This window comes from Emys orbicularis, chromosome 11 (genome assembly GCF_028017835.1).
Source record: "Emys orbicularis isolate rEmyOrb1 chromosome 11, rEmyOrb1.hap1, whole genome shotgun sequence".
NCBI lineage: Eukaryota > Metazoa > Chordata > Testudines > Emydidae > Emys > Emys orbicularis.
This window is the reverse complement of record NC_088693.1, coordinates 69502609-69522739: the sequence shown is the minus strand read 5'-3', so window position 1 is coordinate 69522739 and position 20131 is coordinate 69502609. Positions and strand designations below refer to the sequence as shown.

At 49.6% G+C, this 20131-nt stretch overlaps 1 protein-coding gene across 1 annotated transcript in view; it reads left to right on the top strand.

Moving 5' to 3' along the window:
• The window catches only part of MLPH (melanophilin), a 65155-nt gene extending 47288 nt beyond the window's left edge, over positions 1-17867 (top strand). Inside the window, exons 11-16 of the mRNA XM_065413415.1 lie at positions 7980-8135; positions 8858-8950; positions 11524-11616; positions 13047-13104; positions 16921-17018; positions 17841-17867. Of these exons, the coding sequence (XP_065269487.1) occupies positions 7980-8135; positions 8858-8950; positions 11524-11616; positions 13047-13104; positions 16921-17018; positions 17841-17867 (525 nt within the window). The remainder of the gene's footprint in view (positions 1-7979; positions 8136-8857; positions 8951-11523; positions 11617-13046; positions 13105-16920; positions 17019-17840) is intronic.
• The last annotated feature ends 2264 nt before the right edge of the window (positions 17868-20131 follow it).

The window sequence follows — 20131 nt, the reverse complement described above, 5'->3', positions numbered from 1 at the left end:
GGTAGCTTTAAAATCCACTGGCGACGCCATAGGAGACCTGCCCTTGAAGGCGCCTGGGTGGATGTGCTGATCAGCCACTTGGCCACGCCCCCTTCCTAGCCAGCACCACCCACTTCTGGGGGCTGTGCTGGAAGAGCAGGTTTTCTACCCGCTTTGTATAGCCGCTCACAGCCACCTCCATTGGCAGGCTGCCCGCTGCGGGCCGTGTCTCTGGACAGGGGTATGTCTGATCCAAAGCACCTCCCATGCAAAACCAAAGCCTCACTAGAGAGAGAGCAGAGCAGCCAGACGCATTGTAGTCAGGTTAAAGACTGCCCAGTAATGATGGCCAAGGTCCTCCCAGTCACCGCTCACCCCAAAGCACTGTGTGCATTTATGTACCGTCTCTCTAATTGTTCTGTCTAGAGAGGTGCAGCATCTGGGAGGTGTTTGGATCTTGGGTTGGTTTGGTCCCTTACGTATACAAGGGTCAGCTTGACGTTTCCAACCTGTGGCGTTCAGGAATGGGCTTTCGCTTGGATACACCACAGAGTTTCCTTTAAGAATTTGCCCTGTATTGATTTAAACCTGGCCAGCCCGGGAGGTCATTTTCCTTCTCTTGGGTGGAATCTGGGAACGTTCTCGGATGGATCTTTACAGTACGGGACAACGTGCCGCCAGTAAACATTTGAAACGGGCTTCTAGGCTTCTACTTCCTCTTCACGTTGCATCCCCAGAGTTTAAAGAAGCCTTACTGTCCTCGTGTACGTTGCTCTGTCAGCACCAAACACAATGGGCCCCCGTCCGTGACCGGGACTCCTAAATGCAATAATAATAATAACCCCTTGTGAGGGGAGACGATGAAAGAAAAGGAATGGCAAGTCTGCTTCTCCTGCTCTCTTTTTTAGTCTTCACAACCACAGTTCTCTGGAACCCCCCCAAAACCATTTGGAAAGTCCTGTTTCCCTTGCTCCCAGAGCTATGTTAGCAGCAGTGCGCCCCACTGGCACCTGAGTGGACGAGGACTTCCCCGTTTCACGACCCTAACTCAGCTGCTGCGTTTCCCGCCATTGACCTCTCGTGTAAGTGTTTGTAGACTGGGTGGCTGGGCTAGGCCGGCCCCAGTGGAATGAGCAGCTCCCAGTGGCTGTTTCTGCCTTTCCAAAATGAGGGAGTGGTGTGAGGAAGGGGAAACCGCGGGGGAAGGGCTGTGGCTGTGATCAAAAAGCTGGTTCAACAGCTTCCCTTTGGTTCAACAGCCACCAAAGCCCTGAACCAAATTCTGCTCGGTTGCATTTGTCTAACTGGGCTGAATGGCTTTGAGTGTTTCCAACTGCAATGGTGGGGGGGATTGCGTGAAGATTGTGTACCACAGCAAGCAAAACAAATAGCCTTATTATTTGCGGTATGCAGCGCCTAGAAATCCCACCTCAGATTGAAGTCCCTTGGTGCTAGGTGCTGTACAAATACCCTGCCAGGGCATGAGCCGCCCTCTTGCAGCGTGCTCCTGGAGCCTGTAGTTATGTGCAGGCTGGCGGCTAATGGGATCGCGTCACTGGCGTTCTGAGACGGTTCCTTTGTCCCAGCTGTACTCGACGAAGTCTGATCTGAGATCAAAGCGCTCCATAAGAGCCACTTCCATCTCCGGCTGAGAGCCCTCAAGGAACAATGGGAGCCCTTTAATTACAGCTCCTCGTCCTCGGCCACCCCCTTTCCCCCGTTTGGGCTGTCGCATGTGCGCGTATGTGCTAACGTACATTTTTTCTCTGGCTGCGTGTGGCGTTCACAGAGGTCGTCGGCTCCAGTTTTGTGAGACATCACAGCCCCGGCGCTGAGAGCCAGGCGGGACTCCTTGAGTGGAGAGGGCCAGGGTGAGGATGCTTCTCCCCTCCCTGCAGGGCGGAAAGACGGGAAGGAGGGGGGCGAAGTCTGTCGAAAACTTGAAGAAATCGTACGGCTCCCTGCTGTTCATCGGCAGGGCTCACGCGGAGTGTGCGGGGCACAGCAAAATGCCCAGGGGGGCTACAGCCCCTTGCTCTGGAGGCGTAAGAGTTAAAACAAAGATTTTAAACCGAGAGTCGGGACCCCAGGGGCCTTGAGAATCAGATGTCAGGGGAATCGCTCCCCCCCACCTGAACCCAGGCATTGCACAATATGAGAGGGAGTGGGAGAGCGCCCCTCTAGACTGGTATGAGAAAGGCAGAGGACCACTACTGTAGACTACAGGGAGTGTTGATTGAGTTCAGTGTGATGAGCTCTCAACTCTTAGTCGTCTCCAAGCACGGTTTCAGAGTAGCAGCCGTGTTAGTCTGTATCCGCAAAAATAACAGGAGTACTTGTGGCACCTTAGAGACTAACAAATTTATTAGAGCATAAGCTTTCGTGGGCTACAACCCACTTCTTCGGATGCATATAGAGTGAACCATATATTGAGGAGATATATATACACACACATACAGAGAGCATGAACAGGTGGGAGTTGTCTTACCAACTCTGAGAGGCCAATTAAGTAAGAGAAAAAAAACTTTTGAAGTGATAATCAAGATGGTTCAGTACAGACAGTTTGATAAGAAGCAAGTGTGAAAATACTTACAAGGGGAGATAGATTCAATGTTTGTAATGGCTCAGCCATTCCCAATCCCTATTTAGCCCTGAGTTGATTGTGTCTAGTTTGCATATCAGCTGGAATTGATATGCAAACTAGACACAATCAACTCAGGGCTAAATAGGGATTGGGAATGGCTGAGCCATTACAAACATTGAATCTATCTCCCCTTGTAAGTATTTTCACACTTGCTTCTTATCAAACTGTCTGTACTGAACCATCTTGATTATCACTTCAAAAGTTTTTTTTCTCTTACTTAATTGGCCTCTCAGAGTTGGTAAGACAACTCCCACCTGTTCATGCTCTCTGTATGTGTGTGTATATATATCTCCTCAATATATGGTTCACTCTATATGCATCCGAAGAAGTGGGTTGTAGCCCATGAAAGCTTATGCTCTAATAAATTTGTTAGTCTCTAAGGTGCCACAAGTACTCCTGTTATCCAAGCACGGTGTTTCTGATAGACTACAACCAACACCCCCTCCCCCGACACTTTCCATTCCTCACTGGTACAACTAGATCTTTCTGTGACATCCCCAGGGTGCAATCCAGGCTAATGAATAGCTGTGTCACCCCTGCCTTCTAACCTGGGGTGCCCTTTGCATGGCTTTGCTGCTGTAGCCTCTGTCTGGACTGCTCACAAACAGCCTCCAGCATGCGAGTCACTCCCAGTTATGTCTGTGTGTGTGTGCTGCAGCCAGCCAGCCACACTCCAGCTCTTGATTATACTGCAGGGTGACCCCAGCACACTCCGAGTCTTAGATTTCCCCCCAGAACTGTGTGTCCTGTACTGCCCAGTCCTCTCCTGGACAGTACAAATTCATATCAAGTCCATTATTGCTTTAATAGAACTAATACCACCCCAAATGGAGTTTTCCAGACACTTCAGATCAAACACACTGGATTTGATAAAACAATAAGAAAAAGTTTATTAACTACAAAGATAGAGATGTTAAGTGAGTACACGTCATGAGGCATAACAGTCAGAAATGGTTACATGAAAAATAAAGGTTAAACACAGCTGGTGCCTAACGTAACAAACTATGTTAAATTCAAAGAAAGGTTTTCTCACCCCATGCTCTCAGCAGTCTTACTGACCAAACTTCTTAAGTCAGGATCCCTTCTCCAGTTCCGTGTTGCTTCCTTTGTCCCTTCTGGTGCAGTGAATCGATGGAGAAAGAGAGGAGGGGGTGCCTTAGGGTGTTTTCCCCTCCTTTTTAAAGTGTCAGTCCCCCTCTTGGAAAACATTTCCGGCTGAGATTCAGGAGACAGAGTCTATAGGGAAGGATGTTCCCTGCTGCTTTTTCTTCACCTGTTGGAGCGTCTTTTGTTTCCCTTCCTGCTTGATGACTCTGTTTAGTGCTTAGATGCAAATTAAGCAGAGCCCCCATTCCTTTGTTTGAGACTGGTCTGTTTGCCAGCCTCAGTTTGGAAGATGTGTTAAGAACACTGTACAGTGGAATCTTCTATCTTCACATACAGTGTTGTCGCATGTATTTTATCAGGACAATAGTGACCAGCAAATTATGAGTTTTCAAATGATATTTCACAAGGCGTACTTTGTACAAAGATTATTACACTAGTGTGTAGGGTGTGGACACAGGTACATTCTGTCACACTGGCCCACTGCCTCCAACCAATATTGTAGCCCCTTGTGCATGTTTTACTAAGTTGTCCATTCTCGCACTGGGAGAGGTGGGAGGAGGGGTTCCTTCAGGAGAATGGCAGGTTGATGAGGAATGAGTGACGATTGTACAGGAGACCGGGGCCATTGAGAAAGGGCATAGAGGTCAGGGAAAGGCAGAGTCTGTTATCCACTTTAATATAACTAGACAATGACATGTTTAAAAGGTCTTAAAGCATGTGCAGCATCAGCTCCTCTGGTGTGTCAGCAGTGCTGTATGGCTTCCTAAGCTAACCTCAGGAGGATGATCCAGCGTAGCAGGTTCCTGGGCTGGGATGGAATCACCATAGCTGTTCCGTTTTAAATGGGGAGAAGTCTCCCTGTCATGGCCCTCAACCATCTACTACTTCATATCCCACCCAGGTGTAACTAACACACACACACTTCCTCTAGGTGTGCCCAGCTTTGATCTATTGGCACAGGTCTCCTATCCTGTGACCGTTTTACACCATCTCAGTTTAACTATTAGTCACTTGATCGATTCTATGGTAGCGGGAAAGTCTGAATTAAAATGTCATTCCTTCACCCCTTACCAACCACCCAAACTTTACTTTGCCCCCTGCCCCGTTCTGGAATGGAAGTGTGCTGTTGGGTGGATATCGCTGACGTTATACTTGTAAAGGCCTGATCCAAAGCCCTTTAGAGTCAGCTTGAGTCTTTCCATGAACTACACTGGGGTTTGGATCAATGTGTAGTAAAGCTTGAAGAGGGCTCATGGAGTACGTTATGTTCAGGTTCTATACAATGTCTCATAGTGCGGTGTGTCAGTGGAGTGGGAGAATGTGTTTATGAATAGGAATGGAGTGATCGGTCTGTGGCTAATATGGTAGTGTAGGATTATGCAAGTGTGGGTAGAGCTGGTAAGTTTGTATTTTCACTATTGCGTAGCATCTCCCATGCAGTGTTTTGTAGTAAGTAATGCTCTGTAGTATTGTTATAGTGTACTGGAAATGGATCACTTGACTGGGAGTGGAACTGTTAAACCTCCAAGTCATTTCTTTTGACCTTGGTAGATCGTGTTGGAAGTTTTAGTGGGCAAAGTGAGGTCTGGGTTGGTGGATTTTGCTTTTGAGTTTGGGAATAGTTTTTATACTGTGTGTTTCATTCATTCATCAGAGAGTTTAGTCATAAAAATACAGCTACAAAAGGCAAAACTTTCTCAGAAATACCACAGTGCTGCTGGTTTCTGAATGAAATGCTACATCCCAGTGACCCTTCACATCAGCTTCCATCTTTGAATTCCTCCCCACAAAGAGGGAATCCAGCCATGGACTTTAGGTGCCTTCTAAAACCATTGGGGGCTCGTACTCACCTCAGCGAGGTTGTTCACAAGCAACAGGAAGGGGGTGGAGCCAGATCACAGAGGTGGGAGCTGCCCACTCCAGAGTAATACTGCCACTCTGGGGGAGTCATTTCCCCTCTCCCGTCTCCGTCCCCTGGATGTTCCGAGCATTAATTAGTGTTTGTAAAGTAACTTCTCGGAGTGGTTTTTAATTGTCCACCAACAGATTGTGATTGTCAGTGACACACTGAAACGATTTACCAAATAGCTGGGGCGGATAATTGCAGTTAGTTAGAAATACACAACACTCTGATGTTTCAGGTTTCATTGGACACCTCGGGCACATGGCAGGTTTCTCTTCCCTGGTTGGATTCTTAGTACTTGAATTTATTTTACCCTGTACTAGCTGCCTTCCAGTGCAAGGCCTCCTGCCTTGGAGAGTGAACTCTCTGACTTCACACATGACCCAGCACAGGGACAGCAAGCCAGGGAGCCGTGGATGGGGGAGGAGAGACTATTTGCAGTAATAAGATGATGGGATCATTCAGCAAAGCGTGTGAGCAGTATGCTGGCACTCTTACTTTAACAGGGCTATTTTGCATATTAGTTATTAATGTCTCGTACAATCAAACATTGACTCAGTCCTTGTGGGTATCAAGGTAGTAGTGGCACTTCTGTTCAACATAACACTTAGAATCAAGTGTTCGATGTGTGTATTCATCAGTACGAACGTACTATGTTCTTATGTTTTTACGTTCTCATGATGCTAGGCACTGTACGTTATTTATTAGGTGTATTACAATGGTGCCTGGGAACCCCAGGCACGGTTACAGTTTTGTCATGGAAATTGTGAATTTGAATAAAATCATTGACATCTTGGAAACAGCTATAAAAACCCATTTGATTAGGCTCCCCAACCAAGTGGCATTGCAACCTAGCGCACGGGGTCACAGCACCACTCAGCTTTGGCCCGGCAGCACCTCCATAAATGGAGACTGAGGAGCAGCTGGGCCAAACCTAAGTGGCGTGGCGATGCTGTGTGCTAGGTTGGAACACCCAGAGCAGGAAGCAGGGCCCAGCCCTCCAGAACAGGAACCGCCACTATGGGGTAAGTGTCAAGTAGGTTTGCTCTCCAACCCCTCTCCCCCACGGGCCTTACCTTCCAAACACCCCCCCACACACACATGTGTATGTTGATGTAGAGAAAACCACATTATTCGGTGACTTTCTGTGATTGTTTCCAGCACCTCTGCCGTGAAATTTACCAACAATTTTCCATGCCAATATCATAGCCTTAAGCAGGATCCCCTCTGTGCCGGGCACTGTCCTGTATTTATTAGGTGTATTACAATAGTGCCGAGCAGCCCTAATCAGGGACCGGGCTGTCATTGTGCCAGGCGCTGTACAAACACAGACCAAAAAGACAGTGTCTGCCCCGAGAAGCTTAGATCAAAAAAAAGGGCTCTGAATACAACTATTTTGTACGTTGGTTGTACTGGATCTATAACAATACCAAAAGCTACAACAATGAAATGATGTACGATACATTTTCATGAAAATCTCTCAAAATCAAGTAAAACAATCTTTTTTTTTTTTTAGAATTTGATGGGAATCATCAAGAATAAGCGTTTTTCAATAAACCGAAAACTTAGTGGTAATCAAATGGTGTATTAGGATGGGTAATAATGTTTCTTTAACCCTTTTATCTAGAAAGAAACATTTACACATATCTTCAAATAGACCCCAGTCAGCATGTGAATGCTACACTTTGTTGGCAGGCACATGGAGGAATCCCTACCCAAAAGTGTATTTTCAGAACATAAGGATGCTATAGATAGGGACTGGTGAGTTAATTACGCCTCCAGCTCCCAAAGTGTAGCATCTCTACACCGCACAGAGCTCTTAAAGCTACAGAAGACAGGAGGCGTTCACAACCTGGCAGTGTTGTTCGCTCTCTCTTCTCCTTGCAAACATGCTAGAGCAGGACACAGCAGCCTGCGCTTGTTTCTAAGTGCCTACCTCCTAGTCTCGATGCACGACATGAGGATCCTTGCTCAGACGCTGACACCGCGCATTCAGGTCGTGGCGTTTTGTCCTGGTATTTCACAAGGAGCTTTTACGGCTTCGCCATAGCGATAATTGCTTTTGAAAAAGAGCAAAGGGGAGGAAATGGCCCAGTCACTTAGAGGAAGGAAGCCCTGCAGGAGTCCAAAGGTACAGACTGTTCAGTGAAACAGAAGTTTGCAGTTATACGGCGCTGATCTCGCCAGTCATGGAGACCATCTGGGGCTGAGTCCATGGTAACCTGAGGACTGTCTAACTAGGCATAAGAGAGCAGCCTGTGTCAACGCAGCGGGGGTTAGAATGGGAAGACGGCAGAACAGACGATGCCTGACTGCGAGGTGAGTCACACGAGGGCTTTTTTTCAGGTCTGCACGACTGCTGGGAAGACATCCGGGCTGGACCAAACCCCGAGGGACCTAGAGGAACGTGCGCGGCACAGCGGGACCACAGACTCTGAGCTGTCAGAGCTGGAGGACAAAGTGGCATCAGCGGCCGTGCAGATGCAGCGTGCCGAGAGCGAGGTAATAGCTCAGTTATACAAAGTGGGTGAGCCAGCGAGGTCAGGCTGGTTCTTGCATTGTTATTTATTAGTGCCTAGGGGCTGTAGTCTCAGACCAGACCCCCAGCTGTGCTAGGCACTGTACAAACACAGCGCTGGGGCAACGACTAAATGCTTCATCATTTACTCAGTAAGAAAATAAACTCTGAATGAGCGTTTCCTTTACACTGCCATATTGATAGTAGTGTTCACAGCCGTACGCACATTACGCACGGTGTATATCACTGGCAGCAGGGCAGTCGGGGGGCAATTTGCCGAGGGCCCCCAAACCGAGTGGTAGCGCACCCTGCACGTGGGGAATACAGTGCCATTCAGGTTTGGCCTGTCTGGAGGGGTGGGCGGGCCAAACCTGACTGGCGCCGCGACCCCCATTCTCTAGGTCTGTCTCCATCTATGGAAGGGTGGCTGGGCCGGACCTGAATGGCGCTGCAATGCCATGCACCAGGTTGCAACACCCAGGGCGGAGAGGGACAGGAACCACTGCTGCGGAATAAGTGCAGGGCGGGCTCACTCTCCAACCCAGCGGGGGCTGAGCGTGGCATGGACCTGGCGGGCGAGGCACTGGGGCCGGTGGCTGCAGTGGAGGTGGCGCCAGAGGAATTGGTGGTGGTTGGGATCTGCCCAGCTCCCGTGGTCGTTTCTGGGGGCGCACCTGAGGGAAGTTATGTGCATTTTTTCTCTTAGGTTTCCGATATAGAGTCTCGAATCGCAGCTCTGAGTGCTGCTGGGCTGACAGTGAAACCAGTGGAAAAGCCAAAGAAGAAATACAGCACACAGGTGAGTGTGTCTGCCTGCAGAGGGCGTACCCAGCATTCAGATGTGCATGGGATACAGGGGTTCTCAAACTTTTGTACTGGTGACCCCTTTCACGTAGCAAGCCTCTGAGTGCGACCCCCCCTTACAAATTAAAAACACTCTTTTATATATTTAACACCATTATAAATGCTGGAGGCAAAGTGGGGTTTGGGGTGGAGATTGACAGCGCACGACCCCCCATGTAATAACCAAGTGACCCCCTGAGGGGTCCTGACCCCCAGTTTGAGAACCCCTGTGTTAAAGCCAGAAGGGACGGTTATGACCATCTGGTCTGACCACCTGAATAGCCCAGGACTAAAAGCCTCCCCTGCTGGTTCCTGCATCAGGCCCTTAACCCAAGTGCTATTCTACATACGGTATAAACAAAACAGCTCTGGGATAACAGTCCCTAGCTCTTTTACAGCACTTGCCATCAGCATATCTCAAAGTGCTCTGCAGAGGCGGGCAGTAGCATTATCCCCCTCTCACACATGGGGAAACTGAGGCACAGAGAGGGGAAGTGACTTGCCCAAGGTTACCCAGCAGGCCAGTGGCAGGCCTGGGAATAGAAGTCAGGTCTCCTGAGTCCCACTCCAGTGCTCTAGACACTGCACATCTATTTACATGCCCCTTGCCCTCTGTTCATAAGGAACTCGTTTACTGCACGCTGTCTCCTCCTCCTTTATAAGAAAGAAATCCCACCCATCTGTCACAGGAAATCTTCAGTTTTCCCCATTCATTTTAGACATGAGATCCTCGTCTGCAGCAACCGCTGCCATGTCAGCGTACCACCCCTTAAAACTGGGCCACGAGAACTTTCCCACCTTCTTAGGATCAGTCAGCCAAGGGGAGCTGAGATCCATATTGTAAAAGGGGATTTTATCTCCTGGCTGTTGTTATTGGAATTGTGGTGGTGCTTAGAGGTCCCAGGACACCACGGGGCTAGGCACTGTCCACACACACAGTAGGAGACCAGCCCTGCCCCTAAAACCACACTGTGACACTCCCCCGGAGTAGCCAGGGTTGGGAGGTACCACGTGCCCTTAGTGGGAAGCAGCCTTGTCTATGCCTGAAACCAACAGCCTCTGGCCAACACAAGCACGGCCTGCCGGGCCTTTGCAGGCCTCGCTGTCTCTGTGCAGGTTAGCAATGGGTACACACCAACCCCTCTGTAGTGCCCCACCTCTGCTCCACTGAATTCTCACAACACTCCCAAAGGAACCGCACATACCCCCGTGCAGGATGGAACTTGGCATCACCACAGCTGTTAGCTCACTCCCAGTCTCTCTGTCTATGATGAAAACAAGGATTTGTTTATTATCAAAGAACAGAGATTCAAGTGAGAGTGGGAAAGGATATTGGAAACAAGTGGTTACATATAAAACAAAATCAGAATGTGCTTTCTGGAGCCAAACGTAACTAACAAGGTATTCCCTTACCTCCTCCAAGAAAGCAAACTTACCCCAAGTACTTTCCCTAGTGTTTTCAGCTGGTTTGGTTGAGATCCCTTCTCATAGGCTCAAGCCTGCTGATAAGTTGTCCTCACAAACTGAAGGAATGCACAGAATTTCTTATGTACCTCAGATATGGTTTCCGAAGTTCAGTGTATTGCCCCCGAACAGAAAAACTCTTGCTGTTTTCCTCTTCCTGTGAATTTCCTTTCTATGAAGATTCCACAAGCTTCATTAGCATTCGGCTCAGGCTTGTGAGTGGAGGCCCAGTGTGAACCAAAGAAGACTTAATTTACATGTAAACAGACCGATAAATGTTTCTTGTCTGAAAGAACACCTGCTTTTCACCAGTCCTTAGACCTTAAGAACATAATTTTCAGTGTAGGTTCGTAACTCTTTCCACAACACACGCACACGCATTTCACAACGACACTGATGACCGGTGTGACACCGGCTTTATGTAGACATCTCACGTGACACTCTGATGAACCAGAATGTAAATGCCAGACCCCGGAGATTCCTGTAACTCTTATGCACTCTGCCAGTTGGCAGCAAGATCTCGCGGGACACACTTCCAATCTAAACAGACACGATTGGGGGGGGGGGGCGGGATAGCTCAGTGGTTTGAGCATTGGCCTGCTAAACCCACGGTTGTGAGTTCAATCCTTGAGGGAGCCATTTAGGGATCTGGGGCAAAAATCTGTTTGGGGATTGGTCCTGCTTTGAGCAGGAGGTTGGACTAGATGACCTCCTGAGGTCCCTTCCAACCCTGATAGTCTATGATTCTATGACAGTCAAACGCTGGGAGGGAAAACAAAGAGGTGATGTGACTTGCCCAAAGTTACCTCGGTTAGTAGCAGGGCTGGGCCTGGTACCCAGTGCTCTACCCACAGAATCAGCTATTCACTCAATGCCACTCTTTGAGCCATCAGTTAATGTAACTCATAGCTCCCTTGATATCACCACGGTGAATGAGTTGGCATGGAGAACCAGCGCTGCAAATGTCCCAGCTGCTGTGGTCAGCCCACTGGACAGTTGTGCCTCTCACTTGTCCTTTCGCACTGAAGAAGTCATAGAAATCTTTTACATTTCTCCTGTCCCAAGCTGTTTATGCTCCAGCCTCCCAGGAACGCAGGTAGCAGCCCAGGAGATCAAAGTACGGACTCTTCAGAGATGGCATCACCAAATGACTTCAAAGTGAGTACACAGATGTCTCCTGGCTGTCAGTGAGGTGATTAAAACAAACCAGAGAAACCTTGGGTAGGCTGGAGTGATTGTGGCCACTACCCTTTGAAGAGACATCAAGTAACCTGTGTGAAATGTGCTTGGGGGACTCAGCCAATTCCTAATGGACACATTTCCACGTCACAGATGTATCACCATCCATAATGGGTAGCTGCTGTTGGCAGACTCGGCAGAAAGGCCAGTAATGGGCATGGGAACTGCACTGTTCTCTCCTACATAAAGGGCCCTGGAGCAGGGTGGCTTGCCTTGGGCTGGAGAGTCTGGGACCAAGCCAACCCTGATAACGGGATGAGCCCCGCCTGAAGGGAACCAGGGAATTTCCTGCAGAAGATGGCTGCAGTGAGGCGGAAGCTCTGGGGGCTGTAGTGAGATTGCAGACCCTGAGACCAGGAGAATGGCTGCAGCTAGGAAGGGCTGGGCATAGCTTGCTAAGGCAGGAAGGGCTTTGACCAGACCGGGGCATTTGGGCTGTACCCTGTTGAGGGGTGTTTAGTTCTGAGCTTTGAGTTAATAAATCAGACCCCAAGGAGGGCTGTTGTGGTTTGACTGGGAAAACCCTGCATGGAGTTTATTTGGGGATCCAAGAGGGGAAACAGAGGAGGGGCTGCATGCAGGGCCATTCTGAGGCCACCAGGGCGTGTTATGAGGTAGCCACTGGTCCACCGACTCAAATTATCCCTAGTCAGCAAAACATGGCTGAATCGGAGTAGACTTAAGCAGACGCGTAAATGCTTTGTTGACTCGGGGCTAAAGCGATTACTCCAGCTCAGGGCTGAGGCATGACGGCATAGCCGCTTAGGGAAGTTTGCACTGGTGCTAGCTGTTCAGTAGCTATTCTAGACGGTCCCTCTGACTATCGGGCCACAAATCTGGTACCTGTTACGAGTGCTGCATTATTTTCATTCTGAATGTGCGATAATATCTCATAGCCCTCTGGAGAATGCAGGCTTCTGTATGGTGGCCAGCCTCCCAACCATTCACCTTGAGGTTAACAAAGTGCTGTCTAAGGTAGAGCTTCCTAGCACTAGAATTAGTTCCAGGAGGGCTGTCAGGATTTCTCTTGTCAAATAGAGTTCTGCGTTGGGGAAGAATTAAACAATGATCTTTGCTTTGCTTTTCCCCTTGTGTGTCTCCCCCCCCACCCGCCTGCCATGTACTCTTGGTACAGTCAGCTAGTAAACACAGCGTTCCCACCGGTACACGCTCAGCTGACTGATTCTGACCGGGATGGACATGTGAAGGCGTGTTGGAGACTGGTATCTTTCCTAAACCCAGAAGGAGAGCCTAGCTTTAAGGCTATCCACTGCCCCCCTCACACAGCGCTTTGAGAGAAAGGAAACAGTCCCGGAGATTAACGACGACTCCTCTCCTTTCTCTTCTAGGTAATGTCTATGCCACAGGTGTTAAGGAGAAAATTCAACAGTTCCCTTGAAATTGGCGGTAAGGCTTGTGTTCTCTGCTTGTGTCTGAGGAAAGGGTGGGGGTAATGTCGGACCCTGTGGGGGCTGGAAGTCACATCTGTCCGGCCTCCAGTCATGGTTTTCAACCAGGGAGCTGGTATGGCAAGTGCAGGGGAGTGGGATTTTAGAACTAGGCCTGCGGGATCCAGGAAAGGAAGTAGAGTCCGCTGGCCAGATTGAGGCAAAAGGCTAAAAATCTTCCTGGCCCCCTCCCAGCAGAGAACAGAATTCTGTACTCTCCACTCCCCTAAGGCAATACAGATCGTCAGCATTCCCCCTCTTCCTCATGTCTACGATATTTGCCCCTCCCCTGTTGGGTTTTTCCTCGATGTGAGCATCTTTGCAGTCCCCGGACCGTCACCATTCTGACCTCTTCTCCAGGGGCAGGAGCCCAGCTACGCTACAGCTGCTAGAAGTGTCTCAGATAAGACGAAGACCCGAAAGCTAGCCGCCGTGGCCAGGCGAAGGGAAGGTCTCTGGATATGTTAGGCCCTGGCCGCTGTCGGCAAGAGCCCTTAGGAAATGATTTTTCCACTTCTCTCTTATCTTGAATCATAAGCTTGCAGGCGGGATTGAAGAAAGAGCTGCTCTCCTTCTAGATAAGTGCTGAGCAGGGGAAGGAGTGGTGAGGAAAGGGAAAAGCAATCATTGAATACAGAGAATGAATTTACCATCCCTCACCCCCCCATTAAAAGCGAATTGCAAGGCACGTTTCCTGGTCTGAATCTCACAGGGAGCGAGGTCCCTTCACTCTGTTGGTGAGGAGGGGTCATCAGCTCTTCCCCTGAAAGGGCAGCTAGATAACTGGGGTGCTGCGCTCCAGGCATGCAGAGAGAGCGATGGGGCAATCCGCTGACGTCAGGGCAGGAGGCTAATCCCCCAGGCGCCCCCACAGGGGAGCGGAATGACTCTGTATCTCCTCGCCACTCTCCCCACAGGTCAACGACGTGCAAGGGTGTGCAGGGGAGAATGCAGATAGGGGAAATTGGAACGAGGCGAGAGCGAATGGGAGATTATGTAGAGGTTCAAAAAGCTGCCTCGTTAAGCCCGGCGTTTCCGGGTCCGTAGGGATGTCGGGAGTTCAGAGGGGGACTTGCTGATGCTAAGGACGTTTCCATTACACAGTGTACCATGCAGTCCCCCTCAATGCGGCGGGCTAACTAACGGGAGTTTATACTTCGCTCCCGTATGCCGCAGTGGAGACCAATAGGCCGGTCTGTGCCTCGCTGCGGCAAGAACCCCTGTAGCTGGGGTTTCGGATGCAGCCATGTACCACAAAAATGGGCCACGCTCAGCCAGGCTGTAAGTGGGCCCAATTCTTTGGAAATCAGCCAAGTGGCATCTGCTTACTCCAAGGGGGATTTTGGCCCATTGTGTCCCTTTACCAAGGAATTGAGATCCTGGCCCATGCTAAGGCTTCAGTGGTGCAGAGAGTCGCTGAAGGTGACCGAACTGTGTAGCAGAGAATTCCTCCCAGCTCCTCCAGTGTAGGCAGGTATAACAGGGCTGGGTTGGGGACATGCCTGGAATGCACCATGATCTCCAGGCAGTGTAATGGCAGAGACAGGCTGAGCTGTTCCCAGGGGAGACAAAAAGCTCTTGTAAGGCTCCCTTTGCCCCTCCTCCCCACAGCTCCAGCACACCCAAGGACTTTCCTATCAGAAAGGTGTTTGCAAGGTCTGCCAAGAGCAGAACCACGCGAGAACCAGAGAGCCCCCCAGCTGCTCTGCTCTGAGTGCAGGAAGGAGAATTGCAGATGATACCCCGGCTTTGTCTGATGCTTTAAGCGTAGGAACCCGAGTCCGTGTTTCGGTGGTACTGCGGTTTTTATGCAGAACGTTGTGTTTTGTCTTTCTCCGTCGCTAAGAACCTCCGGCAAATAGATTTTAAAAGAAATACCCTTGATTGTTTAAAATTCAGTGCACAGTCAGGATCAGAACAGTGGTTCCTGAACAGCCGTGTTTCCTCCTGGATATCCCTTTTGAAGCCTGTCTTAGTTTGACAGAAACAAGTCTGTATCTCCGGCCCCGCTCCAGTGCCAGTGTCGCTGCTGAAGAACAGGCTGCATTCCATTCCGCTCCTATATCCGCTACATCCTCAGCTACTTTCTAGTTCCAGCCTCTTTCTTGTTAATGATGAGGCATGAGGCCGAGGGGGCGCGGCTCAATATGTAGCCAGCAGGTTGAGCTGGCAGTGCAGACCTTGCCTGATCTTGTGAACTGAGTAGATTTGCTGTGGGATCATTGCAGGAGAGTAAACACGGCCCTGCTTTCAAAGAGCAGCCATTGCTCTGACCAGAGTGATCCCGTAAAGACCTTGTGTAAGCAGAACCCAGCTGTAGCGGGTACGTGAGCCTTTGTTCTTTTGGGCAGAGGGCTCCTGGAAGCACAGCGCAAAAGATGCACCCCAGGGAGTGGATGGGCAAAGCTGGCACACAAGGGGCTTAAAACCAGCTTATTTCTGGGCTGCTGCAGGGATCTGCTCTAAGCTCCAGCAGCCTCCCAAGGGCTGCCTAAGAGCTGTTCACAGCCCAGAATGGCCATAGCAGCTAATCCACTCCCCATCCAGCCCAATACCTCTCCTCCGGCCTCCAGCCCCGGCAAGCACCTCCGCAGGGCCTTTGAGGGAGGAGCAGTGGAGAGCCACTTACAGCGCCCGGTGCTGTTCCTCTGCCAGGCGAATTCTCCTTCCCCATCTGCGGTGCTCGAGTGGCCAGTATGTGCACCTCCCGCTGGTGCTGGTGGAGGATGGCTCCCAAGGAACCACAGCCCTGCCTCAGCACAACCCCCCATGCCAGCTGAGGATCCCTCTGCTAGGAGAATCCCCAGCTGCTGCCTTACAACAGTCCCATCTGTGCTGCAGGGGGCATGGGAGGGACAGAGGATCTGGCCCCTTGTATTTCTAATGCACCTGCCATGGTGCCTAGGTGCCCTGGTGTCTACTCTGAACAGCAGCAGTGAAGGTGACTGGACTAATTTGAGCACAAGTCAAGAGTTGCTGTTATTTCTCTGACTATCTCACTGAGTTTGACCTGGTCCCACCGCAGTCATGGGACCAGGTCAAAAGAGAACCCACTGGCGTAAAGACTACACAGATGCAAAGTCAAGGAGAACCAGGCCTTTAGCTGGGAGTTACATTTCCACATGCAGACAGTACAGTCCGGCTGTAAGACAGCCACATGGTGCTCTCACCTGCACCCTGAACACCCCTTGTCTATGCTGGCCAAGAACCTGTTCTGAGAAATTATCAAGCCACTTCCAGGGTAGCTGGACACGCTACTGTAATAGATTCTGTGAAGCTGCCTCTCAGATCGTCTCCAAGGTGGATTCCTACTGTTTCCCTGAACGGGAAGAGGGGGGACATATAAATATAAATCAGGAGTCACTGATAGAATAATGAGTACGCGGAGGCGAGCAGCTGGCTGAATAACCAGGAGGCCGTTGGTTGAATTGTTCAGGCACATTCAGGAAATGTAGATACTGAATTATGAATGGAAATAACAACAGTGGCTCAGTGAGTAATTGACACCTCTGACTGAGGTGGAATATGACCTGGCTCACGCACTGTTCGCCTCGAATATGAAGGGTCTAATTCTCTTCTGGTTTACAGTAGTGTAAATCGGGAGTAACTCACTGATTACACACCCGTGTAAAACTGCTGTGAGTCAGAGGAGACTCAGGCCCAGAGCAGGGCAAGGAAGCTATTTCAAAAGATCCAGGTGCATTTCTTGTCACCCAGGCGTGATCTTAGGTCAACACCACCAACGTAAGCGATTTTATCTTTTATTTTTGTAAAGACGGCGACGAATCCTTTGATCGAAACTCCATTTACCGAGGCTCTTTGACACAGAGGAACCCCAACGGGAAGAACAGGAAAGCAGATCGCGTCTTCGCGGTAACCTTCCAGACTCTCACTTATTGACCCGACACGTGATTGGAGGGGTTTCATTCAACCTGCAGAGGCAGGAAGCCGATTAGGGCTGCCAGTCTCTGGTCTGGCTCAGCTCAGTGCAGCACCTGAGTGTGGGGGGGAGGGGTATGCAAAGAGGCCATTCCTGCAGCTGTGGGTCCGGTCCTGCTCCTTAGTGCCAGATGCCCCCCCACACACTGGGGGTTGAAAGGAGTGGAGGGTTGCTTAGAGTTCTTGCTGATCGGCCATACAGGGTCTGGGCATTTTGCTACATCAATAAATTAGCACAGAAGTCTTAGCAAACTGTATTTCACCCCTCTAATGTTGGTCAAGATATTCCTGGTGCCTCCATGGGGCTCCACTGCTGAAACCTCTGAGACACCAATGGTGCCCAGAGACCAGCAACCACTCCTCTGTGGTGTGGTTCAGCCTGCCCACCCTTAGCCAGTGTGCGGTCACTGGAGCCCGCTAGGCAAGAAATGGAGCTGTGGAGTGCAGAGCTGATCTCAAGGCGTGTGACTAGGTCAGCAGCACGCACGAGACTATGACATGGGCATGATGAAAGGAGGCAGTTGGATCTTCCAGGGGTACGTCTCCCCAGGGAGACGTGCTGGTGGCTTCATCTCCTGCTCTGGAAGGGGCAGCGAGGGCAGCCCACGGCGAGTGGAGATTGCAGGAGGAGAGGCACGCAGCTTGTTGGGAGAAGGGAAACGGGAAGCAAACAGCGCGAGTCCCGGGGCGAATGAGATTCGTGTGTTCGATCCTGTAGCCCTGAGGTTTTCAGTTCAGTGTCTTGGTGCCTTGCAGAAGCCTGTGATGACCCATCGACCCTGAAGAAGATGGAACCTCCCGACACTGCAATTTTACTAACAATGCCCGGCCTCAGCTCAGAGCTTCACCTTTATTTCCCTCAATACATTCTCCAAAGGGCTGGACAGAGAGGAGGAGGCAGTCCCGTGGGACAGGGAAATCCTGCCGAGTTGTGCTTACAGATCTCCGGCTCCACCTCGCTACTCAAGCAACCAAGTCCCAATAAGAATCTTGCTGCCTGTTCCTGACAGGGATTTCCAGCCCACAGTGTCTGGCAAAGCAGCCCCAGCTGTCACACCACACACCCACTATGTCTCTTCCGCAAGTCTCCATTGTTGTGAAACCAGGGCATCTGTCTGCATTTGAAAGCAGTGTTGTCAAGGCTGGTAGCTGTGAGAGTTAACTCAGTGGGCCAGATACATGCTGGGGGAGGTTTAGGTTGGATATTAGGAAAAACTATTTCACTGGGAGGGTGGTGAAGCACTGGAATGGGTTACCTAGGGAGGTGGTGGAATCTCCTTCCTTAGAGGTTTTTAAGGTCAGGCTTGACAAAGCCCTGGCTGGGATGATTTAGTTGGGGATTGGTCCTGCTTTGAGCAGGGGGTTGGACTAGATGACCTCCTGAGAGGTCCCTTCCAACCCTGATATTCTATGATTCTATGATAATTCTGGTGGCGTCAGTGGAGTGAGTTGCTTTCCTCTTGGGTTGGTGTAGAGAAGTCAGTGATTGGACCCATCTGTATTCAAGAGTTTGCAGTGGATTTAAAGTGCCCGCTCCCCACTGCCTCGAATGGGGGTCACGTGGCTAAAACCCAGCCCAACACTTTAAAAATGTGCTGCTAGACGTTTGCAAAGGTCACTCCACAGTTGTCCAAGTTCTGTCCGTTCACCCCTCTCCCCCCATGGGCAGGAGTGAGGGAAGCTTCCTAAAAGAGGGGTGGAGGCCACCTCAGTATTTTAAAATAACATTTAGTTTAAGAATGATCCATGTGAATCCTCGTGTGAGTAACATGTCATTGCATTAGGCTTCGGTCATGAGCGGAGGCAGGGAACCTCTGGAGATACGTCTTGCGGTCACCTAACATGGTAATTGCAATAGCAGTGGGCAGAACCCAGAGTTACCACGTCACAGGAAATTCTGTGCTTTTGGGCATTTTTTCCTTTCTGAAATGGAACGAAAACAAAATATTTTATCTCCAGTGAAACCAAATTCCCAAAAAAGTTTGGGGGTCAATCAAAACGTTTCATTTCAATAAAACTGAAACATTTCATTCCCATTTCGATCTCAAACTTTCAAATGTTTTTAGATAAAAAAATGTTTTTGGAGAAGTCATCTTGAACTGAAAAATGAAAATGTTCTAGTCCCAATATGTCAAAATTGGATGTTTCAACCTTATTAAAATGCTTCTTGGGGTGTGGAGAAAATTCATCAAAATCGACATGTTTTTCAAAACATTCTAATTTGACAAAATTTGCATTTTGGGGGGGGGGAAACAAATTTTGATGAAAAATTTCCAACTAGCTGTAGTTGTGACCAACTAATGGTATTTGTATCCTCAACCTACTGTTCTTATACTCTTGGACATGCTAGCTGAAATGAACCAATGTGACTTCTCCGCAGCTACTGCCTCATTTTTAGTATAATTCATATAGAAGCTACTTAAAGTCTCAGATTCCCTTCATGACCCTTTAGAAGTCATTTCCATTCTCACTAGTATAGTCCAAGCTGAGATCTTGAGTTCTCTTTAAGTTGGCATATGGCTAGGCTGTTCCAAGAAATAAGTATAGCCGACTGTAAATAATTATCTCTATGTTAGAAACCAACTTCTAGCCACAACCATGTCATCACAGCACCCTGAAAAAAAATTAAATGACCAATTGTATATGTCTCACCACTGAGCTCACATCAAGCATAACCCAGTGACCCAGATCCTCAGCTGGTGTAAGGCAACTCAATTGAAGTCAACAGAATGATGCAGATTTAAACCAACGGCCTGGTGTTTTTTAAAGCCACAGTACAGTACCACCTTGACTATAAACACATCCTCTGCTATGTGCAGTGTGACGGGTTGGATCACAGAAACCCCCTTGGGAACTGCCAACTGATGTGCCAAGACTACTTCTGCCCCTGCTTTCCCTGCCAGCCTGGGACTCCAGCACCCTGTCTTGTTGAGCCAGACACGCCAGTCTGCTCCAACACAGACCCAGGGTCTGAACCACGTGCCCCAAAGCTGCAGAGTTAACTGAAAGCAGCTTACAGAAGTGTTCCTGTCTTTAACACTCAGATG